The sequence below is a fragment of the Papilio xuthus genome, unplaced genomic scaffold (genome assembly GCF_000836235.2).
Source record: "Papilio xuthus unplaced genomic scaffold, Pxut_1.1 DF828037.1, whole genome shotgun sequence".
Lineage (NCBI taxonomy): Eukaryota > Metazoa > Arthropoda > Insecta > Lepidoptera > Papilionidae > Papilio > Papilio xuthus.
In genome coordinates this window covers 816,930-830,988 of record NW_013530612.1, presented here as the reverse complement: position 1 = coordinate 830,988, position 14,059 = coordinate 816,930, and the positions used below count along the sequence as shown (strand labels likewise).

The 14,059-nt window shown below is 32.3% G+C and overlaps 2 protein-coding genes and 1 long non-coding RNA gene across 3 annotated transcripts in view; 1 reads left to right on the top strand and 2 right to left on the bottom strand.

The window, feature by feature from the left end:
* Positions 1–119: 119 nt before the first annotated feature.
* LOC106114567 (zinc finger protein 93-like) overlaps positions 120–14,059 on the top strand; it is a 17,952-nt gene continuing 4,012 nt past the window's right edge. Inside the window, exons 1-13 of the mRNA XM_013307829.1 lie at positions 120–324; positions 462–575; positions 986–1,196; positions 2,323–2,406; positions 6,891–7,014; positions 7,298–7,424; positions 7,932–8,087; positions 8,445–8,599; positions 9,374–9,503; positions 10,119–10,210; positions 10,467–10,558; positions 10,705–10,848; positions 11,493–11,669. Of these exons, the coding sequence (XP_013163283.1) occupies positions 507–575; positions 986–1,196; positions 2,323–2,406; positions 6,891–7,014; positions 7,298–7,424; positions 7,932–8,087; positions 8,445–8,599; positions 9,374–9,503; positions 10,119–10,210; positions 10,467–10,558; positions 10,705–10,848; positions 11,493–11,669 (1,561 nt within the window). The 5' untranslated portion in view covers positions 120–324; positions 462–506. The remainder of the gene's footprint in view (positions 325–461; positions 576–985; positions 1,197–2,322; positions 2,407–6,890; positions 7,015–7,297; positions 7,425–7,931; positions 8,088–8,444; positions 8,600–9,373; positions 9,504–10,118; positions 10,211–10,466; positions 10,559–10,704; positions 10,849–11,492; positions 11,670–14,059) is intronic.
* On the bottom strand, positions 2,758–4,465 carry LOC106114750 (uncharacterized). The gene is made up of 3 exons (XM_013308069.1): positions 4,050–4,465; positions 3,239–3,429; positions 2,758–3,055 (listed from the first exon to the last, which is right to left on the bottom strand). The coding sequence occupies exons 1-3, from the start codon at positions 4,452–4,454 to the stop codon at positions 2,962–2,964; spliced, it is 690 nt and encodes a 229-aa protein (XP_013163523.1). The 5' UTR covers positions 4,455–4,465; the 3' UTR covers positions 2,758–2,961.
* LOC106114751 (uncharacterized) lies at positions 4,493–5,474 on the bottom strand. The gene is made up of 3 exons (XR_001227735.1): positions 5,402–5,474; positions 4,987–5,086; positions 4,493–4,653 (listed from the first exon to the last, which is right to left on the bottom strand). It is a non-coding gene; the product is annotated as an uncharacterized LOC106114751 (long non-coding RNA).

Sequence of the window (14,059 nt, the reverse complement as noted above, 5' to 3'; positions counted from 1 at the left end):
GTTTTTATTTTTCCCTAAAATAAACTTACAAAATGAAAACTGTAATAGTTTCAGAACGAAATGACAGAACCCTTGTCAATATTTTTTCGTTGACGTTTGACAATTTGCCAATTTTGTACGAATTCGAATATTTCGAATGTTTTGCTTATAATTTTAAATAACATAGAATTTTAAAGAGTTTGCATATCAAGCAACCCATGAAATTCTAATTTAAAAAAAAGATCTAAACGTTGTGAAGAAGTATTAACTAAATAACTTTGTAAAGCGGCCATTAGCAAAGAAAATCGATACCCGATATAAAAGTTTAAATTCGGGTATTTGAAGGTAAATTTAAAACTAATAAGATTAAATAGGGATTGCATAATGGACAACAGACGTTCAACTTCTACATAGAAAGAGAGAGAGAGAGAGAAAGTAAAAAACGTACCGTATTAAAGAAGTACCTTCATTTTAATTTACAGGTTTATGAAAATGACATCACAAGTATATTTTTTAAATTAGAAACAATGAAGACAACAAAACAGAATAAAATAAACAACATTCAATATGAATTTAAATGTAATATATGTACAAAGGTAAGATATTTATAATTGATATATTAATTTAGTAGCCTGCGGTTCTGTCCATGCGGAATTAAAAAAAAAACAGTAGCCTTTGTGTTTTTCCTGATAAGTGCATTATCTCTCCATATATCATATACTCTTGTGCCAAATTATAATTTCTCTTATTCCCCACAAATAATTTTTAGCCAAAGTTACAAATATTATCAGAAACTTAATTAAAAACCGGACCGCGCTATAAAAATTTATTATTACATACATTACTGAATGGATGGATACATGTTTGAAGGTATCTCCATAACAGCTGCATGAATCTCACTGAAATTTGACATACATATAGAACACAGGCTGCTAATTAAGTTTTTTTTTATTCCGCGCAGACAGTCACATGTGACATCTAGTTAATATTTTGACTTATTTTTCAGAGATTCTTCAATAAAACATTATTACAGCAACATAAAAAGATACATAACATGACATACAGCTGCAAACTGTGTTCGTATTCTGGTAAGACTGTGAAATACCTCAGCCGTCATACCAAGAAAGTCCACACGGAGCCGACCATATCGTGTAATGTTTGCGATAAAAAGTTTCACTTTCAATGTAATTTGAAACAACATCTATTAGTGCATACAGGTGAGATATATTAAATAGTTATATCCTATAATCAGTCTATTAGGAATTAAAAAAAAAAACTAAATTTGTAGTCTATGTGTTCTTCCAGAATATATTGATCTGTATATGACATCTATGACAAATTACAGTGAGATCCATGCAGCTGGTTTTTTTTTATATGATAAGGTGGCAAACGAGCGAGCCACCGCCTATAATCGCTGAAACAGCTAAGCGATCATATGCGTTGCCTACCTTTAATCTGCGGAGGAGAGGATGCACAGAAAGAAAATATTTTCCCTTTCCATGCATCCTCTCATCTGGAAAGTCCACTTCCACTTCCCATCCTTATAAGAAAAAGGGTGGGAAAAGAAAGAGGACTAAATTAGGCCTCCAGGACAAAAGCTGTTTTGGAGATATTAAAATTTTTTGGAATGATATTTGGTGGCAGTTGTTGCTATAAGTCTACTTAGTAATTTGCATAGTGTTGTTTGGTATATTAAGTTCCATTATGACAGCATGTAGCGTAAATAACTCAGCCGATTTAGAGATAAGTTTAAATTTTTCTAAGTCAGTCTTTCCCAAAGTGGGCGATAACGCCCCCTTGTGAGCGCTGCTTGTCTCAAGTTGCAGGTTATAGTAAAAGATTCCTTTAGAATTCTCCGTTAATATACATATATAGGTCACAATAATTAATTAATTTAATTTGAAGTTATAGTGGTTTTTATATATGTGAAAATATGGGGGCGCTGAAAAAATATTTATTCTCAAAGTGGGCAGTAGACAAAATAAGTTTGGGAACCACTGTTCTTAGTGTTACTAAATCTATGGAGAAACAATCCGTAGGGTTTTTTTTTTTTTATAAATAAGTATCATTATGACAGTATCCGTAGCTCACTGCTTAAAGCACTTGACTTGTCTGCGGGTCCTAGGTTCGAATCTCGGCATGTATCAATGTGTTTTACATATGTACATTTATCGTATGTTATGGTGAAGGAAAACATTGTGATGCTGCACATATCTGAGAGTTAAAGATATGTATGAAGTCTTGCACTGGACCAGCATTCACTATCACATAGTCTCACTTAGGGTAGACTCTGACCTCAGTGGGGATGTATAGTAAGCTGATGATTATTTTTTTATTTTTCAGGTGCAAAACCTCATAAGTGCAAAGTATGTGGAAAAGGTTTTAACAGTTCATATTCACTTAGCACACATCAGCTTATACATGAAAGTAAGTTTATATTTTTATAAATAACTAGCTGTCGCTCGCGATTCCGTCCGTGCGGAGCTAAAAAAAAATATAATTAGTAGCCTATGTGTTCTTCCAGACTATGTTCTATATGTTTGACAAATGTAATCAAAATCCGTTCAGCTGTTCCAGAAGATATCTTCTAACCAACATACATCTAAACATTCGCATTTATAATATTAGTATGTTGTTACGGTGAAGGAAAACATCGTGATGCTGCACATATCTGGGAAAGTCAAAGATATGTGTAAAGTCAACCCGCACTTGGCCAGCGTGGTTGACTATGGCCTAATCACCCTTAACTTAGGGTAGGCTCCGAGCCCCTCGGTGGGGTCGTATAGTGAGCTGATGATGATGATGTAATATATCTAATGTTCCCCAGACACATGCCATCTCTCACTCTATAAAAAACAGAAATAATATGTCTGAATCAAATATCTCTTAATTCTTAACTTAAGATGAAATAAAACAAAAGATACACTTTATAAATTCTGTCTACCCACAATGTCAATACCAAGCTTCTAGAATATTCTTCAATCAATGAACAATGATTCTTGTCAAGTAAATATCGTTAGACGACTCCGTGATACAATCAGCAGGTTTAACACATTGACCGGAACTTTCCACGAATCTATAATAAAAAAATGGGATCCCACCTATAGCATTCGTTGCGTTATATTCGACTCATTCACGTACCGACGCGTGCTACCGGTCCAATGGTCTAACATCGACTTACTGACGCTCGAGGCGAACAACACTACATTTAAGCATAGACTACAGTTAATTTGTAAAAAAGAAGATTTTTTTCACTCACCCTGGTCTACAAAAACATCCAGGCACAGACACAGATAAACAGTGTCTAGGTTTAAGAACAATTATCGAGTCTCTATTTTCATGTTTATCGTGATGTGCCATCGCGTTACGTAAATAACGTAGTAATTTGTCAACGTCGAATATGTTATCTCGTAGGTCTACGTTTTTTCCGAATACCCTCTCTAGCACTAACTGGAAGTGTGGTTATTAGTCAATAATCTTAAAAGCACAGTAAATATCGAATAGTTTCACATTGGGCTATAACTAGACAAGCATCTATATAAAGTGACAATATTTATATATATATACCAACTATCTGTTGTCCGCGACTCCGTCCGCCTATGTATTCTAATAGACTATGTTCTACATCTGTGCCAAACCTCAGAGATTCGTTAAATCATTACGAAGATACCTTCTAACATCCATTTAAACTTTCGCATTTATAATATTAGATATGCGCAATTACTAAAGCACGTATTTCGTCTGAAAATGAATTGCGTAAAAATAACCTTTAAAAGTAGATCTACTTTTATCTTCTTATATGGTAGTTCAGAGAATCTCAAACTGGGATTCTCTCCCGGAGTGGTAGCATATCCACAAAACCCCTCTGTTCTCCAATCATTACAAATTTGCGACCGCAACGCCCTGATCGGCCCGAGAAAAGGCCCGTAGGCGATCCCAGAGACGACTGCTATACTGCTTCTATTCTACTTGGGAACCCACAACATTATTTCCCGCCAAGACCCTCAGGGGGTCCTGAACCAGTTTGGGGATCATTGCTTTAAATAAAGGGTTATATATGTAAGACATACCTCAACCATGTCCTCTGTAAATTCAAAAGAAACCTTTGAAAATCTATTCATAGTCCTTGTTAAAGTTCGTAAAAAATCTTCGCCATAGCCTTTCCTCCTGTGTTCTCTATTGCATTTTCTTATTATTTTTTTAATTAAAATATATGGCTGTTTACTTTTAAACCAATCGCACGTTCTATTTTCGAAAACTTGTTTTATAGCAAATTCAAAATTATCAACATGGAATTTTTCTTTTTTATTTTGTATCTGTTCGAAATATGTCAAAGAGTTAACAGCTGATTGATAACCGCCATCTTGTTTTGCCGCCTTTTCATATTCGTTCGGAAATTCAACGATATTATTGTCTATTGATATATCTTTGTTTGGAATTTTTTCTTTATTTTTATTAATATTTAAATTCTTCATGTACTCATAGCGAAGGTATTTATCAATATTTTTTTCTTTCCATTTTTTATTAGATGAGTTTTCTTTATTATTCTCATTATCTGTACGTTCTTCGCTTGCGTCTACATCATTTTTTATTGAATTCATAAAACTGTCATTCATTTTAAGTCGCTCCTTTCTGTCATCGTCTAAAACTTTTTTATAATCTATGACTTTAAGCCTGTAAAAAGTGTCAGATGCGTTTAATAAACAGGACAATATAAACAGAAAAAGGACATTTACTAAATCCTCCTTCCTGTCAAAACCATTACAATCTTTTATTACAAAAGATTTGCAAGGCAAAGACTAGACAAAAATTGATCTACCAAACAGACTCAACAGATAAATGGTAGAATTACTTTCTCTCCACGCCTTTCTTGTATGGTCATGGTATTCCACTGATCGAGCCAGACGACCACTGTCAAACAATCTTGACTAACAAACTCCTTTAGTTTATTATTATAGAAATATAGATTAAAATTTTTATAGCATTTGTATAAATTAAAAAAAATACTTCTCAATAGCGTTGATTATATTCTGACACATCACTGGACAGGAATAACCCAAAGGTATCCAAGGAGACGCGTGAGCGTCTTGACAGTAAACTCTTCCTTCTGCCAAAATTACAAATGTATACGTCTCTTTCACACTGCATACAAATTGTATCTTCCTTCTCACTCTTGTAACGAAATTTAAATCTGACACACACGTTATTATAAAGGTACGTGTCCATTGGCCTACACGCACGGATTAAGTGACGGAGTGCTATGTAAAATCATACAAAGCAAACTAAAATCCGTTGTGTGCGGTACGTCCGAGCCAATGGAAACGTACCTTTAGTCTTCCAAACTAATTCCTTATAGTTTTCACGTATTTTAAAACGTATAAAATATCTTTTAATATCTTCAGCCTTTATTTTTTTTACTTACCTATACGTAATACGTTCGTAAAAAGTAACCAACCAACTTTGAATAAATACATCGTAAAACAATCTTAAATCACGTAATGACTCAATAAAAAACAATACACTACTAGCTTTAACCCGCGACTTCCGCGCGGAATTAAAAATTACATATAAATATGTCCTAATTTACTCAGTGATAATATACCATTTTAATTGTGAAAGAATTTTTCAAATCAGTTTAGTAGTTTTTGAGTTTATTAGTTGCATACAAAAATATAAATATTTCTTTTTAATAATTTTCAAGTGGAATTAAAAAAAACTAGTAATAAATATATTCTATGTCATTCAGTGATAATGAACCTTTCTAATTGTGATAGAATTTTTGATATCAGTTTAGTAGTTTTTGAGTTTATTTGTTACATACAAACATACCAATCTTTCCTCTATCTAATATTATTATTGAAAACGTTAATAGACGTAGAATAACTAGGAAATACCTTTGACATCGTTTGTTAAATATAATATGTAAAATCTGTAAAAGAATATGTTTCAGTCCGTCTGTTTATAATACTATATTTTTTATTAGAAAAATTTAATTCCATGAATCTTAGTTACTAATATTAAAAAATGCGAATGTTTAGATGTATGTTTATTTGAAGGTATCTCCAGAATTTGACATAGATTTAGGACATAGTCTGAAAGAAAACATAGTTTTTTTTATCTCGCGCGAACGAAGTCGCGGGCGACAACTAGTCAGAAAATTAAAAAAAATGTTATAACGTATATATAAGAGAGAAAACCTGATAACTTACTAGTTAAGCTAATAATTAAATTAACCATGGCAAATTAGAATCGTAAAACTCGTTTAAATTACATACAAAACGTAAATTATAAAGTGACTAGCAGTCGCCTGCGACTCCGCCCGCGTCTAATCATACTTTTAAGTAATATTATAACACTATGGATAGATGTTTTAAGTACGCATCTACTATTATGTTTTTTTTTTAATTCCGCACGGACGGAATCGCGGGCGACATTTAGTTAAAAAAAATTAAGTATCCTACCTATTCTTCCAGACTATGTTCTATGACAAATATCATCAAGATCTGTTTAGCTGTTCTGGAGATATCTTCTAACATACATCTAAACATTCGCATTTATAATATTAGTAAGAAGTAAGATGTAGTACAAGATTAGTTGACGCCCGCGTCACCGTTCGCGCAATTTTGTAGAAACAATAGGTAATCTGTGTTCAAAACTGATATAAAAACAGCAAAACACTGACGTATGTTCGTCCGGTGTCGGCACCGACTAGTTTCGAGCCCATCGGGGGCCCTTCATCAGGATTAGTGGTACTGGTATTATCGCGCGCGCGACGGGCCGCGTCCGGGGATTTACGAATTTTTTAAGGCTCGAAACTAGTAGGTGCCGCCACCGGACGAATATACGTGAGTGTTTAACCGTTTTTATATCAGTTTAGTATAATGTCTCACGAAAGTTAACTTTTGTTCTAGATCTCAAGCCATATCTTTGTACTGTATGTGATTATGCATGCCGTGACAGCTCCACACTTAGGAAACACAAAGATAGACATCTTGGTATAGTGAAGAGATACCAATGTGAACTTTGTCCAAGACTGTAAGTAGAAATCAAAGGCTTAAATCAGTCTTTCCCAAAGGCGATAACGCGAAATCGGTAAAGCCATTCTTGAGTTATAAATAGTGTAACTAACACCACTTTCTTTTTTACATATAAGATATCGTCATCCCTATCGTTTATTTTATCTCTTTTAATGGTCAAAAGTCATAGAGTTACGCGTATTTCAGTAAAAAGTTACATACTATTTTAGAAGTGTCACCGTTTCTTCTTTGAAATATATCTATCTCTTTTACTCATAGCGTCAATAATTTCTCTCTTTCAGTTTTAATGCGAATATATATTTAAAAATGCACATGGATGAGAAACATTTTGGTATAAATGTACACAAAATATCGTGCAAATTTTGTGATAAAATGTTCAAAAGTAATTCAACATTAAATATGCATATTGTAAGTATATTAAGACTTACTTCTAATTAAAAAAAAAAAAACTAATAAATAGTCTATGTTTTCTTCCAGACTATGTTCTACATCTATGACAAATTTCATCAAGATCTATACAGCCGTTCTGGAGATATCTTCTAACAAACATTTAAACATTCGCATTTATAATATTATTACGATGTATCATCATCATCAGCTCACTATACGTCCCCACTGAGGGGCTCGGAGCCTACCCTAAGTTAGGGGTGATTAGGCCATAGTCAACCACGCTGGCCAAGTGCGGGTAGACTTCACACATATCTTTAACTTTCTCAGATATGTGCAGCATCACGATGTTTTCCTTCACAGTAAGAACGTCGGATAAATGTACAAATATGTAAATCAGAAATCGAAAAACACATTGGTACATGACGGGATTCGAACCCAGGACCTGCAGAATGCAAGTCAAGTGTTTAACCACTGAGCCACCGACGCTCTCAGAAGACGCTCTTAATGAAGTTATATATTTATTAGAGAACAATCCACGGACGTCAGTATGAATGTGAATGTGCTATATGTGGTACAATATGTAAAGACAAAGGTAATCTACGAGCACATATGATGTGCCATGTTGATATAAGGCCATATAAATGTACATACAAAAGTTGCGGAAAGAAATTCAAATGCATGGTGAGTAGGTTTAAACGAATCCAGTACAGTAATCCAGTAGCGGAACATCGTTATTTGAATACGACTGGATTAATGTAAATAATACAATTTGTGTTTTATTCTTTTTTTGCTGAAATGTTCTTATACAGGCTGATTTAAATAATCCTATATTTTTTTAGTTTATAAGTTTTTTATTTTTTTTACTGAAATAATTTTGTTCTTATACAGAATGATTTAAAAAATCCTATATATTTTTTAGTTTTAAAGTTTTTTTTTTACTGAAATAATATACAGGATGATTTAAAAAATCATATATATATTTTTAATTTAAAAGCTTTTTTAGTCTTTCTTAATCATATAATGTATGTTCTTATACAGAGTGATTTAAAGAAACATATTATAATACATTATCCAGAACAACAACATAAATGTTTTTGCGGACGTCGTTTCGCGCGCAAACATCGTTATGACGTACATATAAAACAACATAAACACAAAGAGAAGACAATTCAATGCGATATGTGTGGAGAATGGTAAGTTTGAATGGAATTTAACAGTGGTAGAGCCCGCTTTAACATGTTCGCTTGAATTGCCCTCGCTCAGTGAAATACCACGACCACACAGAAGACATGCGTCAAGTGTGAAGCAATTCCAACTACAGTCTGATGAGTGTGGGTCCCGGAGGCCTAATTTAGTCCTCTTTCCCTTCCCATCCTTTTTCTTATAAAGAAAGGATGGGAAGTGGAAGTAGACTTTCCGGATGAGAGGATGCATGGAAGGGGAAAATATTATCTTTCTGTGCATCCTCCCCTCCGTCGATGAAAGTTAGGCAACGCATATGCAATTGCGTATGTGTATGGGCAACGGTCACTTTGCTATTTCAGCGATTTCAGGTGGTTGGCTCGCTCGTTTACCATCTTATGATATGTAAAAAATATATCTTTAATGATATACAATAGTTTATATTATTTCTAGTATAGGTCTTTTCATATAGATATATGCCTTGAGCCAACCATCTGGTTATGTGCGAGATCCCGCTATGCTCTCATAAGTCGTAAGAAGTAAAGAGCTACCAACATATCTGAATAGGACTATACAATTATTAACTAAAGGAATTTAAAATTAAAGATGAATTTATTTGATTTTTTAACCTTTTTATAACCGGTCCATTATAACCTTTGTAACCGTTGGTTTATGGAAACAAAACCTCGATATAAAATATATATCCCTGTCTTTTATTTGACAAAACAGAGATAACAATATGTTTTAAATTTTATAACCGTATTATAACCTGTTTATAACCGTAGGTTTAATAATAAATCGCAAATTAAGTTACACATAGCTAAGATACACATAGATCGATACATTTGCGATGTTTGTGGATATCAAACTAACAACAAGACTAGTATTGTTGTACATATTAAGGAAGGACATAATGTAAGCATATATATTTAATATAGTAAATGTTTGTACATCTTGTTTCAATCCGCCATTACAATTCTTTTGCGAGAATTTTGGATTGATCTGAAGTGATAGTGATCACCCTTAACTTAGTGTAGGCTCCGAGCCCCTCGGTGGGGACGTATAGTGAGCTGATGATGATGATGAAGTGAGTGTAATTTTGTTATGTGAGAAAAAAGATTTCAACCGAATTATGTTTTTTTAATTTATAAGAGCGTCGATAGCTCAGGGGTTAGGCAGTAGACTTGTCTGCAGGTACTGGGTTCTAATCCCTGCATGTACCAATGTTACATTTACATATGTATATTTATTTTATGTTATGGTGAAGGAAAACATCGTGATGCTGCACATATCTGAGAAAGTCAAATGTGTGAAGTCTTGCACTGGACCAGCATTCACTAACACATACTCTCACTTAGGGTACACTCTGAGACCCGAGAGTGGGGATGTATAGTGAGCTGATGATGATTTTTTTTAATTTACCAATTACATTTATTTCGACTTTGGATTGAAACAAGTTGTACCCCCAATCACAATTTAATGATGATTTTAAACTTTATCATTAAAATAATTTATAATTAAATTCAACAGCAATCTTGCAATATTTGTGGAGAAACTTTTGAAAGACATCTTAAATTACATTATTTGAAGTGTCATTCTATCAAATACAAGAAACCGCGATTGTAAGTTTTATTTAATTAATGATTATAATATGAAATACTAAGTGTAACCCGCGGCTCCGTCTGTGCGAAATTAAATAATACTTAATTAGTAGTCTATGTGTTCTTCCAGACTATGTTCTATATGTATGACAAATTTCAGAGAGATCCATGCAGTAGTTCTGGAGATATCTTCTAACAAACATCAATCCATCTAAACATTCGCATTATAATTTTGTAAGATGTAAAAAATACTTAATATTTTTTTTATGAAATATAGAAAACACAAGGAGGTTCTCGAAGAAACTGATTTCAAAAAGGAGATTGAGAATATGGAGTTATTTGAAGTAGAGAAACAGGAGATTTTATCCGGTAAGTAATGAAAATATTTGACTTATTTTAATAAACAACATTTGATTTTTTAAATCAATAAATCTAAATATTTAGTCGAATTAAAAATGTCAAAATTTAAAATCACAAAGAAATGATAAATTTAATGATAAACCTAACATTTCTAGATATTGAACATGAAGAAACAAACATAAGAGAAAATCACAGAATAGGTGAAACAATAAATTATAAAATTAATCTTGAGAAAGAATTGAATAGGCCTGTTAATAAAGCAACTATAATAAACAAGAACGTAGACCTGATTGAAAAAAGTAAGTCTCCTGTCCTAATAACTCCTGAAATATTAGAAAAAAACAGACTATGACACTCTTTGTAAGAATACGAATCGAATGACACCTCACTTGTCTAAATCTGTACAATCGTTTACGATACAGGATGTTACAAAGAAATTGAAATACATACAAACAAATACACAAATTACCCTCTTGTGAGTCGGGTAATATGTCTCTTGGTTTTTCAAGTAGAATGAAAGAGATGGCAAAACTTCGTTTATTAACACTAGCGCATGCGACATCCGCTTGTAATTAAAAAAAAAACTTAATCACTAGGCTAGCTGTTCTTCCAGACTATGTTCTACATCTATACCAAATTTCAACGAGATCTGTTGAGCCGTTCTCCTTCTTCTTCTTCTAATGCCTCTCCATTACTGGAGGTTGGCCGTCAGCTCAGCGAACCCATTCCTGTCCTGTGCCAAGCGAAAAAGTTGTTTAATGTTGGCAATATTGGTTCATTCCTATTTCCATTCCATTGCCGTTTTCCTTACCTTCAAACAAATAACCATACATCCATCCAAACATTCGCATTTATATTAGTAACATTAACTTTATAATATTCTACATAATTCCTTGAATACAACTACATCAAAATTATTAAATATTTTTTATTTAATTTACAGTAAAAAGAATCAACGTAACAGTAAAAATAGATAAAAAAGCAAAAGAAAATGCAGAAAAACATATACAGAAATTATTAGATAAATCTACGAGACAGAAAGAGATGAAAGAATTGGAGGAAACGAGACAGATGTACAATGAGAGGATAAGACAGGCAATTAATAGTAAGCCAAGAAAAGGTATGTTTTATTAACAAAAATGCATTATTTAACTATAGCAAAAATTAATGATTGTTTAAACAGCTTTTTTTTATTTCATAAGTAATAAAAATCTTTATTCCAATGAAAAAACAATATGAAATTGAAAAAAAACCTTTTGTTATTTAAAAAAAAATAAAAGAATTTATTAGTGTCTTTAAGTTTGTTTGATTTTAAAAAATGTTGGTTTTTATAATATCAAAAGGTGGCAAACGAGCGAGCGGTCACCTGAAATCACTGAAATAGCGAAGTGACCGTTGCCCATAGAAATACGCAATTGCTTATACGTTGCCTAACTTTAATCGACGGAGGAGAGGATGCACAGAAAGAAAATATCTTCCCTTTCCTTGCATCCTCTCATCCGGAAAGTCCACTTCCACTTCCCATCCTTTCCTAATAAAGAAAAGGATGGGAAGGGAAAGAGGACTAAATTAGGTCTCCGTGACACACACTCATCAGACTGTAGTTGGAATTAGTTTCACTTGAGGCGTGTCTTCTGTGTGGTCGTGATATTTCACTGAGCGAGGACAATTCCTGCGAACATGTTAAAGCGGACTCTACCACTGTTCTGTCTGGTTTCTGCTTACCCAAAATTTATTCACAAGATTTAATATGTAATTTATTAATTTTATTTAAAAATGCTTTTTCTTACAGGACCTGTAATTAAATTCATTAAAATCAATAATAACGCTAATGAAAATAATGAATCACAAAATAATGATATTCAATCACAATTCAATGATGCAAAAATTAATGATAATGAAATTGTCAGAAGGAATAATAAACTGAAAATCAACACACACCAGTGTTATGTTTGTTTTAAAGTAAGTATATTTTAACTACAAAAAAATCTATATCTCATATATAATATTCTCGTGTGACAATTTTCGTTCTCATACTCCTCCGAAACGGGTTGACCGATTCTCATGAAATTTTGTGAGCATATTGAATAGCTCTGAGAATCAGACAACATATATTTTTAATCCAGCGCGGACGGAGTCGCGGGCGACAGCTAGTATATCAATATAAATTGGAGCGTCTTTATTATCGAAAAGAAAATTCGTACATGTATTTGGGTCGCTGATAACGAATTTTTTTATAATTTTTGTCTGTCTGTCTGCAAGTTTGCGTATGTTCCGTATAATCTCGGGAACGTGTGGACAGATTTTGACGGGACTTTAACTGGAAGGTAGCTCATGTAAACGGGCATAGGTTACGTTTTTTAGGGTTCCGTACCTCATAGGAAAAAACGGAACCCTTATTCAATTTTATGCTGACTTAGTCGTGCCAAACGATATGTAAAAAATCTCTGTACAAAAAATCTGTTTTTTTTTGTTACCTACATGTTTAATATTGGACAGGTTATGATGATTTAAGAGGTTTTTATAGGATGACAAAGGTTTTTTTAAAAAAAATAATGAAAAAAAAATCATTATATTTTTTAAAATTGTGAAGTTTTTTTTTAATTTTTGAACATTTGAAGATGTTTTAACTTTAGTATTGCAAAAAAACTACACCTTTTTTTGTATTTCTTTCAGTTATTCGAAACTAAACCAAAACTAATAGAACATTGCATAGAACATTTTGATGTTTGTTGCGATGTGATGCTAAAAAAATGCCCTCTTTGTGATTACGTGACAAAATTAAATCTATCTAGACATATGAAATTAATACATAAAATTAATATACAACTACCCTACACAAGATTTAAAGATAAAAAACATAATAATAACGGTTCTAGATATTATTACGATATAAATAATAAAAATATCGATAAAATTGAAATAATACCGAGTGTTAAGAATTTAAATAAAATCGAAAGTATGAAAATTGATAAAAAAAGAAAAATAAAAAAATCTTTTAGTATAGATAAAAAAAAGTTAATTAAAAAAGGCAATGAATGGATCGTAGGAGATGAAGAAATAAAAATAAAAAACGATTATTTAATAACAAATTTTAATATAGAAGATTTATTAAAAATCAAAGTGATAGGGGATGATTATTTGTCAAAATTAAAAAAATTAAGTCACATAGCAAAGAATAAGGGTGAAAAAATGTTATTTCCTTGTGAGAATTGCGAAAAAATATGTCAAACTTTAAGCGCGTTAAAATTACATACACGTAAACATAATCCGAATGCGAAACCGTTCAAGAAAAAGTTATGGAAAAATAAAATTAATGGAAAAGAAATTGAAAAAAACACTAACAGATATGAAAAACCTAAACCTATTTTAAATAAACATAAATGCGATAAAGATTTAAAAGATTTTTACGAAAATAATATTAAAGGTGGTGACATCGAATTTTGGCAATTTTTAAAAATATATAATAAAATATCCAAAGAAAACATCACAGAATTCTCTGAATTGTAT

Coding starts and splice junctions, on each gene's coding strand:
- LOC106114750 (XM_013308069.1), bottom strand. CDS start 4,454: ATGAAGAATTTAAATATTAATAAAAATAAAGAAAAAATTCCAAACAAA. Junction 3,430..4,049: donor TTACAGAGGACATGGTTGAG/GTATGTCTTACA, acceptor CCACACTTCCAG/TTAGTGCTAGAGAGGGTATT. Junction 3,056..3,238: donor GGATGTTTTTGTAGACCAGG/GTGAGTGAAAAA, acceptor TTTTTATTATAG/ATTCGTGGAAAGTTCCGGTC.